Source organism: Oncorhynchus clarkii, chromosome 11 (assembly GCF_045791955.1).
Source record: "Oncorhynchus clarkii lewisi isolate Uvic-CL-2024 chromosome 11, UVic_Ocla_1.0, whole genome shotgun sequence".
Classification (NCBI taxonomy): domain Eukaryota; kingdom Metazoa; phylum Chordata; class Actinopteri; order Salmoniformes; family Salmonidae; genus Oncorhynchus; species Oncorhynchus clarkii.
Genome location: NC_092157.1, coordinates 10452105 through 10470539, shown reverse-complemented (window position 1 = coordinate 10470539; position 18435 = coordinate 10452105). Strand labels below are relative to the sequence as shown.

Genomic DNA, 18435 nt, shown 5'->3' with positions numbered 1-18435 from the left:
TTCTTGGACCGACTCTCTTCTCTGTATACATCAATGATGTCGCTCTTGCTGCTGGTGAGTCTCTGATCCACCTCTACGCAGACGACACCATTCTGTATACTTCTGGCCCTTCTTTGGACACTGTGTTAACAACCCTCCAGGCAAGCTTCAATGCCATACAACTCTCCTTCCGTGGCCTCCAATTGCTCTTAAATACAAGTAAAACTAAATGCATGCTCTTCAACCGATCGCTGCCTGCACCTGCCCGCCTGTCCAACATCACTACTCTGGACGGCTCTGACTTAGAATACGTGGACAACTACAAATACCTAGGTGTCTGGTTAGACTGTAAACTCTCCTTCCAGACCCATATCAAACATCTCCAATCCAAAGTTAAATCTAGAATTGGCTTCCTATTTCGCAACAAAGCATCCTTCACTCATGCTGCCAAACATACCCTTGTAAAACTGACCATCCTACCAATCCTCGACTTCGGCAATGTCATTTACAAAATAGCCTCCAATACCCTACTCAACAAATTGGATGCAGTCTATCACAGTGCAATCCGATTTGTCACCAAAGCCCCAAATACTACCCACCATTGCGACCTGTACACTCTCGTTGGCTGGCCCTCGCTTCATACTCGTCGCCAAACCCACTGGCTCCATGTCATCTACAAGACCCTGCTAGGTAAAGTCCCCTCTTATCTCAGCTCGCTGGTCACCATAGCATCACCCACCTGTAGCACGCGCTCCAGCAGGTATATCCCTCTGGTCACCCCCAAAACCAATTCTTTCTTTGGCCGCCTCTCCTTCCAGTTCTCTGCTGCCAATGACTGGAACGAACTACAAAAATCTCTGAAACTGGAAACACATCTCCCTCACTAGCTTTAAGCACCAGCTGTCAGAGCAGCTCACAGAATACTGCACCTGTACATCGCCCATCTATAATTTGGCCCAAACAACTACCTCTTTCCCTACTGTATTTATTTGATTTATTTTGCTCCTTTGCACCCCATTATTTCTATTTCTACTTTGCACATTCTTCCACTGCAAATCTACCATTCCAGTGTTTTACTTGCTATATTGTATTTACTTCGCCACCATGGCCTTTTTTTTGCCTTTACCTCCCTTATCTCACCTCATTTGCTCACATCGTATATAGACTTGTTTATACTGTATTATTGACTGTATGTTTGTTTTACTCCATGTGTAACTCTGTGTTGTTGTATGTGTCGAACTGCTTTGCTTTATCTTGGCCAGGTCGCAATTGTAAATGAGAACTTGTTCTCAACTTGCCTACCTGGTTAAATAAATGTGAAATAAAATAAAAATAAATAAAAAATGTTTGCAAACATTGGTACATGTACATGTAAACAAACACTATATACATGTAAACAAACAGGTTTAAAATGATCATGTTGATATCATGGATGGTCAGCCCTTGTATCCATAGCTCTGTCTTTGAATTTGAGAGTGGTTACATTTCTCCAGCCCAAATCCCAATAGTTTTTACCTAAAGAGGGGCGGGGACTATCCTTTGTTTTTATTTAAACTGCTGATTGTCGCTTTAAATAGGCTGTTTAGTTGCTTATTCTTTACCTTAAATGTTGGCTTTAGTGTTGCATGTAAAGTTCAAATACACATACACTACTGTTCAAACGTTTGGGGTCATACAGAAGTTTGGGGTCATACATTCTTGTTTTCCATAAAAACATACATGAAATGAGTTGCAAAATAAATAGGAAATATAGTCAAGATGTTGACAAGGTTATAAATAATGATTTTTAATTGAAAAAATAATTGTCCTTCAAACTTTGCTTTCGTCAAAGAATCCTCCATTTGCAGCATTTACAGCCTTGCAGACCTTTGGCATTCTAGTTGTTAATTTGTTGAGGTAATCTGAAAAGATTTCACCCCATGCTTCCTGAAGCACCTCCCACAAGTTGGATTGGCTTGATGGGCACTTCTTACATACCATACGGTCAAGCTGCTCCCACAACAGCTCAATAGGGTTGAGATCTGGTGACCGTGCTGGCCACTCTGTCCAGTGTCTGTGTTATTTTAACCATCTTAATCTTTTTTTTTTATTGGCCAGTCTGAGATATGACCTTGTCTTTGCAACTCTGCTTAGAAGGCCAGCATCCCGGAGTCGCCTCTTCACTGTTGATGTTGAGACTGGTGTTTTGTGGGTACTATTTATTGAAGCTGCTAGTTGAGGACTTGTGAGGCGTCTGTTTCTCAAACTAGACACTCCAATGTACTTGTTCTTTTGCTCAAATGTGCACCGGTGCCTCCCACTCCTCTTTATATTCTGGTTAGGGCCAGTTTGCGCTGTTCTGTGAAGGGAGTAGTACCCAGCATTGTACGAGATCTTCAGTTTCTTGGCAATTTCTCACGTGGAATAGCCTTCATTTCTCAGAACAAGAATAGACTGATGAGTTTCAGAAGAAAGTGCTTTGTTTCTGGCCATTTTGAGCCTGTAATCGAACCCACAAATGCTGATGCTCCAGATGCTCAACAAGTCTAAAGAAGGCCAGTTTTATTGCTTTTTTAATCAGAACAACAGTTTTCAGCTGTGCTAACATAATTGCAAAAGGATTTTCTAATGATCAATTAGCCTTTTAAATGTTAAACCTGGATTATCTAAAACAACATGCCATTGGAACGCAGGAGTGATGGTTGTTGATAATGGGCCTCTGTACGCCTATGTAGATATTACATAAAAAATCTGCCATTTCCAGCAACCAAAGTTTCCAGCTACAATAGTCATTTACAACATTAACAATGTCTACACTGTATTTCTGATCAATTTGATGTTATTTTAATGGACACATTTTTTTGTGCTTTTTTTTCAAAAACAAGGACATTACCAAGTGACCCCAAACTTTTGAACAGTAGTGTATGATATAATATTTATCAATTTCTTAACACTTGTAACCACACAATCCTTGGTTTATTTGGGGGACACCTTTTGGCTCAGGAGCACTACCAGAGGAAATAGTTCTGTAAATAGCCTCTATAAAAGATAAAAAAAACAACAACAAGCAATGTCATATTATTCCTTGTCAACCTTAATTTACGTCTCTATAAATTAAGCTCAACTACGTCCAAATAACCTCTTGGCCAAAATCAAGTTCAACTCCACTCCACACAAAACACAACATTCGCAGGGCATGACAACATCCCAACTGCTATTCCTGTTCAAAAATCCTCCTTTGCTGTGAAGTTCTCCTTTGCTCAGTTGGGCTGAGCGCTGATACCGGGGCCAGATGAAATACACCATGATCTACGGCCTCCAGCAGATGTCAAGCACATTGTTGTGTGTTGTCTGGAGCAGAGGAAATCTTAAAGGTGTACCACTCACTGACAGCTCCCTGTGATGCTTTTCATAGGAATTCCTCTGCCTTTCTTTTTTTTAAATATAGTGAAAGAAAAGAGAGGTGAGGAAAAAGGAGAAAGAGAGAGAGAGAGAGAGAGAGAGAGAGAGAGAGAGAGAGAGAGAGAAAGAGATACATCTTCACCCTTTCAACTTGACACAAGCAATCTCTTCCACAAGAAATACCACCGCTCTCATGGTCGGATCGTAATTTAGGACCAAAACCAATAGACGGACACCTGACACCCACTCTGACATGCAATTGGCTCAGACGTTGACACTTGATTGGATTGCTAGGTTAGATTTGGTGGTCTTTTTCCCCCCCTAGCCACATGTGTTTCGGGTAATAATATTGGTCACCGTCAGAGCCTCAGTCAGCCTCTGTGTTCTTGTATTCCTAATCTAGAGGATTACACACTGACGATGTTATGCTGATATGATGCGATTCAAAACGATCCTGTAAGCAGATGTAATGCAATGGGGGTTACTTTATATGGATGATGCATGTGCATTGCCCTTGAAACTACATGAAAACACGCACACGCACACACACGCACACACACACACACACACACACACACACACACACGCACACACACACACACACACACACACACACACACACACACACACACACACCTGGCGTAGCTATCCCCGGGTGGGATGAGCTCCTGGAAGAACTGGAACTGGTAGAGGTAGAGAGTCACCAGGTGACCAGCGCTGAAGATGGCCATGAGGACACACAGACAGCTGAAGATGAGCGGGTGGAATGTCCGACAGAAGGACCACCAGGTACACAGGCCCAGGAAGGTGAAGAAGTAGACTGCAGAGGTCAGGGAGGGCAGCATGATGCCTGGAACAGCACAGAAGCAAAGTGGGGACATAGTGATTCATGGAACACCCTCTGTGAGACTGGATGGAGAAGAATACATTGTATTAAACCTTTACGTCTCATCTCTGATTCGTACATTTCACACTCGAGTGTGAAAAATCCCAACACAATTGGTAATTTCAGTATTTCAGGACAGGAAGTTAAACACTCAGAAAGTCTTTGGGAAACAAGGTTCATCCTGATAATCTACAATAGATGTGTGGGGAGATTTAATTGTATTGTCTTAATACAAATATTGACAATTTGAATATTTACACTGTATGTAAAATTTTAATGAATTAAATCAGGGATTCAATCATGTCAATTTAGGGCAAATTACAAATGGAGTAATTAAACTACTCTGATGATAAATTGTGGATTGCCAGTCATTCGTTTGAGGGCACTTACCTGTAAGGCCCAGAAGAATGGTGACCACTACTTTCCCTGCAGTGGTAATAAGATTCCCAATGATCTCCTTGACTTTGGATGCCATCGCCGCTATCTGACGAAGGATCTTCATCTTGGTGCTCTCCTCCTCTACTTCTCCATCCCCTTCTTGCCCCTCTCCTCCCTCCTCCACCTCATCCCCAGTCATCTCTCCATCTCCATCCTCGCCCGTCTCAAAGTCCTCCTCGAACATCAGGTCGTCCTCCTCCAACTCAACCTCCTCATCCTTTTCCCCCTCCTCTTTCTCAACCTCCTCCTGCTTTTCCCCCTCCTCTTTCTCAACATCCTCCTGCTTTTTCCCCTCCTCTTTCTCAACCTCCTCTTCCTTCTTTTCCTGGGGAAAGAAGATTAATACAATCAGTATCAACGCAGAAGTTAATAACATGTACACCTTGTAGCTAGGGCCTTTACCCTGCCTTGTTAGAAACGGAACCCTGCCTTGTTGATTAGAAACAGCACCCTGCCTCGTTGATTAGGAACAGCACCCTGCCTCATTGAGTAGAAACGGCACCCTGCCTCATTGAGTAGAAATGGCACCCTGCCTCGTTGAGTAGAAACGGCACCCTGCCTCGTTGAGTAGAAACGGCACCCTTTCTCGTTGAGTAGAAATGACACCCTGCCTCGTTGAGTAGAAACGGCACCCTGCCTCGTTGAGTAGAAACGACACCCTGCCTCGTTGATGAGAAACAGCACCCTGCCTCGTTGATGAGAAACAGCACCCTGCCTCGTTGATTAGAAACGTATTTTATGAGTAGCCCTGCTTTGTTGAGTATAAATGTATTTTCTTAGTAGCCCTGCTTTGCTGAGTAGCCCTGCTTTGTTGAGTATAAATGTATTTTCTTAGTAGCCCTGCTTTGCTGAGTAGCCCTGCTTTGTTGAGTATAAATCTATTTTCTTAGTAGCCCTGTTTTGCTGAGATGCTCTGCTTTGTTGAGAGAACTCAATTCAACAGAAGTCATAGTATAGTGTGTACCCAATATGATACTTTGAGTGTTTGTGTGTTGAGAGTGAGACACTAGAGCTGTTAAGCATTTGCTGCAGAACCATGTTGCAGTAAAACTGCTGGTAAGGGTTAAGGAGGGTCCCAGGAGTTACGTCCCATTGTAATCATTAATGAGAGCGGTTATAGGAGAGATTAGCGGTCTGCTTGACAGTGACATTCAGCAGGACCGTACTACAGACCACACGTTTAACGACCATTTCAACCAGTTGTCTCTTTTTATTGCACAAAAGGATTAAACCCACTCTAACGACTGCCTGCAATGCAGCAGACCAGCACTGTTCACTAAACATCAGCCAGTGCATTTGGATTTATATAGCAATTATATTAGAAGACTGCTATCGTGCAAACCAGGAAAAAGGCACATGGATGTCAATAAATTGCAAATGGTTAACATTCTGGTTTACATGAGCCATGAGCTATAGTGTACATCACATTGCATTTAATAAAGTTCAGTTAATAGCAGCCCATATCAGGCCATATGATGGAAATAACACACAGGGGAAAGATGAGCAGGTTATTATGTATATTCGTAGCATAAATCCCCGGAGTTCAACAGATGTTGCCATTGCGTCATTGCTTTTACAGTGCCTTCAGAAAGTATTCATACCCCAACACGTATTCAACATTTTGTTGTGTTATATCATTATAGTCTATAAATCGTGCATATAGGCTGTGACTTACTTAAAACTTAAACCAGTTTTGATAGCCTTCAGCCGCACCCTCATACTACTCCTTCTCTGTTCCGCGGGTGATGTGGAGGTAAACCCAGGCCCTGCATGTCCCCAGGCACCCTCATTTGTTGACTTCTGTGATCGAAAAAGCCTTGGTTTCATGCATGTCAACATCAGAAGCCTCCTCCCTAAGTTTGTCTTACTCACTGCTCTAGCACACTCTGCTAACCCTGATGTCCTTGCCGTGTCTGAATCCTGGCTCAGGAAGGCCACCAAAAATTCTGAGATTTCCATACCCAACTATACATCTTCCGTCAAGATAGAACTGCCAAAGGAGGAGGAGTTGCAGTCTACTGCAGAGAGAGCCTGCAAAGTAATGTCATACTTTCCAGGTCCATACCCAAACAGTTCGAACTACTAATTTTGAAAATTACTCTCTCCAGAAATAAGTCTCTCACTGTTGCCGCCTGCTACCGACCCCCCTCAGCTCCCAGCTGTGCCCTGGACACCATTTGTGAATTGATCGCCCCCCATCTAGCTTCAGAGTTTGTTCTGTTAGGTGACCTAAACTGGGATATGCTTAACACCCCGGCAGTCCTACAATCTAAGCTAGATGCCCTCAATCTCACTCAAATCATCAAGGAACCCACCAGGTACAACCCTAACTCTGTAAACAAGGGCACCCTCATTGACGTCATCCTGACCAACTGGCCCTCCAAATACACCTCCGCTGTCTTCAACCAGGATCTCAGCGATCACTGCCTCATTGCCTGTATCCGCTACGGAGCCGCAGTCAAACGACCACCCCTCATCACTGTCAAACGCTCCCTAAAACACTTCTGTGAGCAGGCCTTTCTAATCGACCTGGCCCGGGTATCCTGGAAGGACATTGACCTCATCCCGTCAGTTGAGGATGCCTGGTCTTTCTTTAAAAGTAACTTCCTCACCATTTTAGATAAGCATGCTCCGTTCAAAAAATGCAGAACTAAGAACAGATATAGCCCCTGGTTCACTCCAGACATGACTGCCCTCGACCAGCACAAAAACATCCTGTGGCGGACTGCACTAACATCGAACAGTCCCCGCGATATGCAACTGTTCAGGGAAGTCAGGAACCAATACACACAGTCAGTCAGGAAAGCTAAAGCCAACTTCTTCAGGCAGAAGTTTGCATCCTGTAGCTCCAACTCCAAAAAGTTCTGGGACACTGTGAAGTCCATGGAGAACAAGAGCCCACTGCACTGAGGCTAGGTAACACGGTCACCACCGATAAATCCATGATTATCGAAAACTTCAACAAGCATTTCTCAACGGCTGGCCATGCCTTCCGCCTGGCTACTCCAACCTCGTCCAACAGCTCCCCCCCCTCCCGCAGCTACTCGCCCAAGCCTCTCCAGGTTCTCCTTTACCCAAATCCAGATAGCAGATGTTCTGAAAGAGCTGCAAAACCTGGACCCGTACAAATCAGCTGGGCTTGACAATCTGGACCCTCTATTCCTGAAACTATCCGCCGCCATTGTCGCAACCCCTATTACCAGCCTGTTCAACCTCTCTTTCATATCGTCTGAGATCCCCAAGGATTGGAAAGCTGCCGCAGTCATCCCCCTCTTCAAAGGGGGCGACACCCTGGACCCAAACTGTTACAGACCAATATCCATCCTGCCCTGCCTATCTAAGGTCTTCGAAAGCCAAGTCAACAAACAGATCACTGACCATCTTGAATCCCACCGTACCTTCTCCGCTGTGCAATCTGGTTTCCGAGCTGGTCACGGGTGTACCTCAGCCACGCTCAAGGTGCTAAACGATATCATAACCGCCATTGATAAAAGACAGTACTGTGCAGCCGTCTTCATAGACCTTGCCAAGGCTTTCGACTCTGTCAATCACCGTATTCTTATTGGCAGACTCAGTAGCCTCGGTTTTTCGGATGACTGCCTTGCCTGGTTCACCAATTACTTTGCAGACAGAGTTCAGTGTGTCAAATCGGAGGGCATGCTGTCCGGTCCTCTGGCAGTCTCTATGGGGGTGCCACAGGGTTCAATTCTCGGGCCGACTCTTTTCTCTGTATATATCAATGATGTTTCTCATGCTGCGGGCGATTCCCTGATCCACCTCTACGCAGACGACACCATTCTATATACTTCCGGCCCGTCCTTGGACACTGTGCTATCTAACCTCCAAACGAGCTTCAATGCCATACAGCACTCCTTCCGTGGCCTCCAACTGCTCTTAAACGCTAGTAAAACCAAATGCATGCTTTTCAACCGTTCGCTGCCTGCACCCGCACGCCTGACCAGCATCACCACCCTGGATGGTTCCGACCTTGAATATGTGGACATCTATAAGTACCTAGGTGTCTGGCTAGACTCTAAACTCTCCTTCCAGACCCATATCAAACATCTCCAATCGAAAATCAAATCAAGAGTCGGCTTTCTATTCCGCAACAAAGCCTCCTTCACTCACGCCGCCAAACTTACCCTAGTAAAACTGACTATCCTACCGATCCTCGACTTCGGCGATGTCATCTACAAAATTGCTTCCAACACTCTACTCAGCAAACTGGATGCAGTTTATCACAGTGCCATCCGTTTTGTCACTAAAGCACCTTATACCACCCACCACTGCGACTTGTATGCTCTAATCGGCTGGCCCTCGCTACATATTCGTCGCCAGACCCACTGGCTCCAGCTCATCTACAAGTCCATGCTAGGTAAAGCTCCGCCTTATCTCAGTTCACTGGTTACGATGGCAACACCCATCCGTAGCACGCGCTCCAGCAGGTGTATCTCACTGATCATCCCTAAAGCCAACACCTCATTTGGCCGCCTTTCGTTCCAGTTCTCTGCTGCCTGTGATTGGAACGAATTGCAAAAATCACTGAAGTTGGAGACTTTTATCTCCCTCACCAACTTCAAACATCTGCTATCTGAGCAGCTAAACGATCGCTGCAGCTGTACATAGTCTATTGGTAAATAGCCCACCCATTTTCACCTACCTCATCCCCATACTGTTTTTATTTATTTATTTTTCTGCTCTTTTGCACACCAATATCTCTACCTTTACATAACCATCTGATCATTTATCACTCCAGTGTTAATCTGCATAATTGTAATTATTTGCCTACCTTCTCATGCCTTTTGCACACAATGTATATATAGACTCCCCTTTTTTCTACTGTGTTATTGACTTGTTAATTGTTTACTCCATGTGTAACTCTGTGTTGTCTGTTCACACTGCTATGCCTTATCTTGGCCAGGTCGCAGTTGCAAATGAGAACTTGTTCTCAACTAGCCTACCTGGTTAAATAAAGGTGAAATAAAAAAAAAATAAAAATAAAATAAAACTAAATACAAATTAAACAAACAAAGGCATGATTAGGCTCAGTCTCCAGTGCCTTTGAATTCGTTTTTAGAAACAGAGTCTGTGGCTTCAGGCTGATGTGATGGTGCCTGGAGAGCAGACCAGCAACAGAGAATCTCCTCTCAGCGTTTGCAGAACCACTGGGGATGGAAAACACCCTTCGGGCCACTCTTACCAGGCTGGGCAGGATGCACACTTTTCTTTTGTTGTTTGTTGGTAGGCCTCAAGGATTTTAGGTGAAATAACCCTATCAAAATGGAAAGCTCCGTGAAAGAGATAATATGCCAGAACTATCGTGTCAAAGTCATTGACTGCCTACTGTATTGATAAAAGAACGAAAATAATCGAAACTTTAATGAGATCAAAGTTTTTGTTTATAAATACTTTACTACAATGACACACTTAGCTATCTACCCACCTCGTTCCTTTCTGACACACTTAGCTATCTACCCACCTCGTTCCTTTCTGACACACTTAGCTATCTACCCACCTCGTTCCTTTATGTTAGCATGTGCACGTAGTAAGTACACCATCATGCTTTAGGGATATGTGTCTTTTCAGATTCCACAATGATTCTTTAGTTGTGGACACTACATCACTACACTCCCTCTCGTGCTCTTGGGCCTCATCTTCGTAAATCACCTTGATTTTTCACCTGTGTGTTTTTATCAGTTTCTTTCTGAAAATATTTAGTGAACTCCATGACAGTAGCTAAAGCAAGGGGCTATAACAGCACACAAATAGACTACAAATGCATGCTGGGCCGGGCATGCCCTGAGCTCGTGAAGTGAGCGCTACTGGAGCGAAATTGGAAACGGGCAAGAAGGCAGATGCTTCAACCTTTGGGAAACTTGCTCCACACTCTAGTCAAATTGTTAACACTCTGCTACTCGCTCCACACTCTAGTCAAATTGATCACACTCTGCTACTCGCTCTGTTCCAGTTAAATTGATCGTTCCGTTCCAGTTAAATTGGCCACACTCTGCTACTCGCTCCGTTCCAGTTAAATTGGTCACACTCTGCTACTCGCTCTGTTCCAGTTAAATTGGTCACACTCTGCTACTCGCTCTGTTCCAGTTAAATTGGTCACACTCTGCTACTCGCTCTGTTCCAGTTAAATTGGTCACACTCTGCTACTCGCTCTGTTCCAGTCAAATTGGTCACACTCTGCTACTCGCTCTGTTCCAGTTAAATTGGTCACACTCTGCTACTCGCTCTGTTCCAGTTAAATTGGTCACACTCTGCTACTCGCTCTGTTCCAGTTAAATTGGTCACACTGCTACTCGCTCTGTTCCAGTTAAATTGGTCACACTCTGCTACTCGCTCTGTTCCAGTTAAATTGGTCACACTCTGCTACTCGCTCTGTTCCAGTTAAATTGGTCACACTCTGCTACTCGCTCTGTTCCAGTTAAATTGGTCACACTGATACTCGCTCTGTTCCAGTTAAATTGGTCACACTCTGCTACTGGCTCTGTTCCAGTTAAATTGGTCACACTCTGCTACTCGCTCTGCTTCCAGCTCCGTTCCAGCTCCGCTCTGCTACTCGCTCTGCTTCCAGCTCCGTTCCAGCTCCGCTCTGCTACTCGCTCTGCTTCCAGCTCCGTTCCAGCTCCGCTCTGCTACTCGCTCTGCTTCCAGCTCCGTTCCAGCTCCGCTCTGCTACTGGCTCTGTTCCAGTTAAATTGGTCACACTCTGCTACTCGCTCTGCTTCCAGCTCCGTTCCAGCTCCGCTCTGCTACTCGCTCTGCTTCCAGCTCCGTTCCAGCTCCGCTCTGCTACTCGCTCTGCTTCCAGCTCCGTTCCAGCTCCGCTCTGCTACTGGCTCTGTTCCAGTTAAATTGGTCACACTCTGCTACTCGCTCTGCTTCCAGCTCCGTTCCAGCTCCGCTCTGCTACTCGCTCTGCTTCCAGCTCCGTTCCAGCTCCGCTCTGCTACTCGCTCTGCTTCCAGCTCCGTTCCAGCTCCGCTCTGCTACTGGCTCTGTTCCAGTTAAATTGGTCACACTCTGCTACTCGCTCTGCTTCCAGCTCCGTTCCAGCTCCGCTCTGCTACTCGCTCTGCTTCCAGCTCCGTTCCAGCTCCGCTCTGCTACTCGCTCTGCTTCCAGCTCCGTTCCAGCTCCGCTCTGCTACTCGCTCTGCTTCCAGCTCCGTTCCAGCTCCGCTCTGCTACTCGCTCTGCTTCCAGCTCCGTTCCAGCTCCACTCTGCTACTGGCTCTGCTTCCAGCTCCGCTCTGCTCACATACCCTGCTTGTTGCAGGACACATGTTTTGGAGTATTTCTATTCTGTACAGGCTCCCTTCTTTCACTCTGTCAATTAGGTTAGTATTGTAGAGTAACTACAATGTTGTTGATCCATCCTCACTTTTCTCCTATCACAACCATTAAACTCTGTTACTGTTTTAAAGTCTCCATTGGCCTCATGGTGAAATCCCTGAGCGGTTTCCTTCCTCTCTGGCAACTGAATTAGGAAAGACGCCTGTATCTTTGTAGTGACTGGGTGTATTGATAAACCATTTAAAGTGTAATTAATAACTTCATCATGCTCAAAGGTTAGATTTTTTTTACCCATCTACCAATAGGTGCCCTTCTTTGCATTGTTAAACCTTCCTGGTCTTTGTGGTTGAATCTGTGTTTGAAATTCACTGCTCGACTGAGGGAACCTACAGATAATTGTATATGTGGGGTACAGAGATGAGGTAGTCATTCAAAAATTATGTTAAACACTATTATTGCACACAGAGTGAGTCCATGTATCTTGTTATGTGGCTTGTTAAGCAAATGTACAGCTTTACAGCTTTTCATTTTTTATTAATTAGTTAAAAATGTTTAAAAAAAAAACATAACTCCACTTTGACATGATGAGGTATTATGTGTAGACCAGTGACAACAAATCTAAATGTGATCCATTTTAAATTCATGCTGTAACACAACAAAATGTGAAAAAAGTCAAGGGGTGTGAATACTTTCTGTACATATCCAGTCTGTGTACAATATACAGTATACTGTACATGTTGTTATCCTTCTCCCATTCACAAACAATACATGATGTGAACAGCTGCATTTCAAATGCACATAAAGACTAATTATTAGCCTGTTTGTCTGTACATTAGATTATAAAGTGACATGCGTTAGGCGACAGACTCTCCTAACAAGGTTAGGAGAACATAAATGAATATCCTGGGACAGAACAGGATGGATGAGCATTAAGAGAAATGAGATTAGGTGTGGGACGCTGGAGACGAGACAGAATGTGGGCTTCACTTCAAAAGCACTAAGCAGACTAGCTGACTCAGACTATAACTGTGGTAGATGCATCAGTTTACACGTTCTTATCGTATAGTATGTACTTCAAATGTCAATACAGAAGGAAATTTAGAAACCAACTTCAGAAAAAGGAGTTCAAATCAAATCAAATGTTATTTATCAACTGCTTTGTTTACAGAAAAAGGAGTTCAAATCAAATCAAATGTTATTTATCAACTGCTTTGTTTACAGAAAAAGGAGTTCAAATCAAATCAAATGTTATTTATCAACTGCTTTGTTTACAGAAAAAGGAGTTCAAATCAAATCAAATGTTATTTATCAACTGCTTTGTTAGCAACAGCTGAAGACGACCAGTGAAATGCTTTACTTACGGGTGCTTTTTCAACAATGCAGAGTTAAAGATTTAACAAAAATGTACACTACCGGTCCAAAGTTTTAGAACACGTACTCATTCAATGTCTTCTCTATTATTCTACAACGTAGACAAAAGTTTAAAAAAGAAAGAAAAACCCTGAATGAGTAGGTGGTCTAAAACGTTTGACCGGTAGTGAATATATATATAAATAAATACACAGTGAATAATAATGACGAGTAATAATAACAACTTATATATAGGCCTTCCTGTTTGTGACTTTGTAACAATATGAATTTACACTGTAATTACGACTAGCCTACTTATTTAAATGCATAGGTTTTAGGCATAAAACGCACCCGTGCTTCTACATACTTTGCAAAAAATCCGTAACATAACAAGATAAAAAAAGTAACATTAAAACAATATTTGTGCCATTGTAAGTAAGAATTTGTTCTTAACTGATTTGTTAGTTAAATAAAGGTTAAATTATATATACATATATATATATTTTTTAATTGTATTTATTACTATAGTATAAATACTGTAGTAAGAAAAAACTGTAGTATATACTGTAGTAATTACTATAGTATTTTTACAGATTGTAATATACAGTGTTATTTACTGCCGTGTTTTTGCGGACTGTAGTATACTGTAGTATTTACTGTAGTGTTTTTGCGGACATTACTTTATTAATTAAGTGTTTTTGTTTTATTATCTTATTATCTTTGACAAGAGCTTCTGCTCTTTTTAAAACCTGTAGGGAACACAATATATGGTCTACACTTGGCCTGTAGGTTCCCCACTTATGTGTGGCACAAATTGGGACTAAAGTGGAGGGGAATGGGCAGAGTAAATGCAAATGAAATACTGTAGTATATACTTTAGTAATTACTGTAGTGTTTTTCCGGACATTACTGTAGTATTTACTGTAGTGTTTTTGTGGTCTGCAGTATACTGTAGTATTTACTATAGCATTTTAAAGTATACTACAACATTCTATAGTGAGTACTACACATGATCAACGTATACTATAGTGTGTAGTATAGTATTCTATTCTATATTTTTTTTAATGTGCCTCGACAAAGCAACTAAATAATTCTATAGTAAGTGCTGTAGTATTCTACAGTATACTACAGTTTACTAAATAATTCTATAGTAAGTGCTGTAGTATTCTACAGTATACTACAGTTTACTAAATAATTCTATAGTAAGTGTTGTAGTATTCTACAGTATACTACAGTTTACTAAATAATTCTATAGTAAGTGCTGTAGTATTCTACAGTATACTACAGTTTACTAAATAATTCTATAGTAAGTGCTGTAGTATTCTACAGTATACTACAGTTTACTAAATAATTCTATAGTAAGTGCTGTAGTATTCTACAGTATACTACAGTTTACTAAATAATTCTATAGTAAGTGCTGTAGTATTCTACAGTATACTACAGTTTACTAAATAATTCTATAGTAAGTGCTGTAGTATTCTACAGTATACTACAGTTTACTAAATAATTCTATAGTAAGTGCTGTAGTATTCTATGGTAAACTGTATTTTTTTGAATGTGGGTAACTCTGTAGAAATCTAATTCAACCCATCAGGCAGGGAAACAAAAGCAATATGAAGGCTACACCACATAGACATGTTATTTCTGGTTGGGAAAAATAGCCGCCAAGGGTAAGACACCTCAAAAAAGGAAATTCAATGGCCCTGTGTTGGAATACTGGAATGTTTGATATTCATCATAATAAATACAATTTGAGGGAAAAACTACAAACATTTTGTGAGAGAAACAGCTAATTAGATGGTGATTTTACACCATCTGGTGATTTTACAACTAATTAGATGTAAAATCACCAATTTATGAATACAGGAAAAGCAAATTATTGCTATAAAACGAAACTATTCAAAATAGTTTTGTCGTGTAGGCACATGTGGTCATCTGAGAGTAATTGGTATAATTTCCTCAAAACATTAGTCTCTCATGGCACATATTGGCACACATGTAGGATCTTAATTTGAGCCAATTTTCTACAGCAGGAAAATAATCCTGCAGCAACAGCAAATGTGAATTGTGTCGATTATAATTAAGAAACATTTTTGTAGTGGTTGATCCATTTTTCGTAAGGGAAAATCAAGTCTGAAATTTCCAAATGGAAATTACAAACTAAAGAAGCTTTTTTAAACCTCAAATACACTACACGTTTAAAATGTCCTGCATTGCAGGAATGTTCTCCGGCAACAGGGTGATCAAATTAAGATCCGACATCTGTATAATAGTCCAACATGAGATCAAAGAGTCTTGGGGGGTTTGTTAGCTGTGGTTGGAACCGCAAACTCAACTGTGGTTCAACCGATCTAAAATCCTCTCCACAGCAAGGCAATCTCAGTTTTATCTATACTGGAGTCAGCAATTACAGAACTAAAATACAAATCATTTTAGATCAGCCGAATCAGTTGTTTATTAGGGTCAGTTTGCTATATCTGGAGTACTTCTCCTGTCCTATTCGGTGTCCTGTGTGAATTTAAGTGCGCTCTCTCTAATTCTCTCTTTCTTTCTCTCTCTCGGAGGACCTGAGCCCTAGGACCATGCCCCAGGAATACCTGACATGATGACTCCTTGCTGTCCCCAGTCCACCTGACCGTGCTGCTGCTCCAGTTTCAACTGTTCTGCCTTATTATTATTCGACCATGCTGGTCATTTATGAACATTTGAACATCTTGGCCATGTTCTGTTATAATCTCCTCCCGGCACAGCCAGAAGAGGACTGGCCACCCCACATAGCCTGGTTCCTCTCTAGGTTTCTTCCTAGGTTTTGGCCTTTCTAGGGAGTTTTTCCTAGCCACCTTGCTTCTACACCTGCATTGCTTGCTGTTTGGTGTTTTAGGCTGGGTTTCTGTACAGCACTTTGAGATATCAGCTGATGTACGAAGGGCTATATAAATAAATTTGATTTGATTTGATTTGATTGGAAATGGGCCTGCTACATATTTTCCCTATATGTATCACACTGCCACAATGAATGAGCGCTCTGTGCGATCATTCACCGCCCTATCGTGAAATCTCCACAGGGCAAAACAAACAAGTATTTCTCGCTGGGGAAAACACCAAAGTCAGTAATCTCCTCACTATCGTCAGCGGCGTATCGTAAATGATCGAACAAGTTGCGTTTGACGAAGCCCTATTTATTTAACTGAGGCGACTGCTCCCATGCAGCGTGCAGCTGCGGGATTCAAACCGCAATGTTCAACAGAGGAGGCAGTGAACGAACCAACCGCTCTCTTATGAACCTCCTGAGGGATCTGATTCCACCTCTAACTCCTGGCTCTCACAAACGGGCTCTCAGTCTGTCCACAGGCCACACCCACTGTTACATCACTACACACCGTAAGAGGACGAAGGGGGTTGGAGTCAGTCTAGTCATCAGCACTCCCCCTGGTAGGCTACTGCCGGTTCACTGTACAGTAGCATGACTAGTTGGATACCTGGTTGTTGATAGGTCAACTTCCGTTTTCAACGGACCAAGGATATTGTCCGTCTACATTCATGCAAACTACTTTGCAATTCATGATTTAAATGTTTCAACATGAAGAGGTGATAATCCTAGTATCCGAAGTCAATCTTAAATGAATGATTGTTTATTGTCAGCGATCTGGAGAGGTTCCAACCAACTCAATGCACCATAGTACACATATCAATCAGGAGCTCTGCCTGGGGCAGTCCCAGCAGTTGTCGTATATATGGCTATACACAGACAAGTTATATTTGCATGTGTTTAGCATAATTAATTCATCATTACCATTTTGTTTCAATCATGTGACAGACCAATACTGGTTCATAACATGCGACAGACCAACACCTCACAAGGCTCTACGCTGAGACCTTGAAACTAAGACATCTTTCATTCGTTCTCAAAACAATGTGGCATACTGCCAAATTGCAGCTACTGATAGTGAGGATTTGTACAGTCAGCCACTTGCATGAACACAGCAATTGGTTTATAGAACAGCACATGAATAGAACACAGAAATGTGTTATAAGAAAGGCACATGTATAACATTTCCGTTGCAGGGTATTTTCTGTCCCTAAAAACCTTTAATAAAATGTTACTTTCAGGATGTGAAAAACTTTAGGGATATTGCAGGTAGAGTGCCGGCGTCTCGAGTGAGGTCACAAAGGCCGGGTCCAATTCTATATCCACAACCACAAGCCTCAGTTTTGTACCTTAGAAATGACAAATATAAACCCCAATGGAAACGCCACGCAAAAAGCATTCGGGAGCCAATCAGCTGCTCAGCCATGTAAATGTAAAAAGAGAGAGAGAGAGAGAGAGAGAGAGAGAGAGAGAGAGAGAGAGAGAGAGAAAGGGGGGAGAGAGTGGAGAGAGAGAGAGAGAGGGGAGAGAGAGAGGGGTGAGAGAGAGAGAGAGAGGGGAGAGAGAGAGAGAGAGAGAGGGGAGAGAGAGAGAGAGGAGAGAGGGAAACATGTTCCATGTAAATTTGTTTATTAGTAAAGTCACAAATACCCAGAGGTCAAAGTTAAAGGCTTCTAAGGAACCTATGAAAAACAACAGCTGGTGGTCCTGCTTGACTCAGTTGGTAAGACTGTGGTGCTAGTGACACCAAGTTCATGGGTTCAATTCCCACAGGGAACACATACACATATTGAAAATGTATGCAAGTGGCTTTGAACAGATGCATCTGCTAAGTGGTCTATGTTAGAAGACAAAAAACTGGAAGACTGCCAACTAATCTATCAAGCTCAATAACAGCCAATCCATTCATATCCCCCTGCAGCTGCAGACAGAGAGGAACTAACGAGGAGAGCTGTGCTGACAGCATCAGGCTTGCTAGTGATAAACAGCTTTGGTGTCAACACATGGAAAACCAGTTGCTCTGGCTTCCTCATTGACAGTTCATCCAATTCCTCATTGAGTTAGGGCTGATACACTGACAAGCGGAGTAGGGCTATATCTGAATGAATGATGGCATGTGTGAATACATCTTAGCACAGTCTCTCACTCTGCCACCCACAGGGGTGTGTGTACCTGGGTACAGGGTACAGGCTGGTAGTTGGAACTAAGCCAGGGTCGGCATATATGAG

At 42.6% G+C, this 18435-nt stretch overlaps 1 protein-coding gene across 1 annotated transcript in view; it reads right to left on the bottom strand.

Annotated features, from left to right (window-relative positions):
- LOC139420182 (piezo-type mechanosensitive ion channel component 2-like) overlaps positions 1 to 18435 on the bottom strand; it is a 213827-nt gene that overhangs the window by 81414 nt on the left and 113978 nt on the right. Inside the window, exons 6-7 of the mRNA XM_071169970.1 lie at positions 4637 to 5009; positions 3997 to 4210 (exon numbers count right to left, since the gene is read on the bottom strand). Coding sequence (XP_071026071.1) covers positions 3997 to 4210; positions 4637 to 5009 — 587 coding nt within the window. The remainder of the gene's footprint in view (positions 1 to 3996; positions 4211 to 4636; positions 5010 to 18435) is intronic.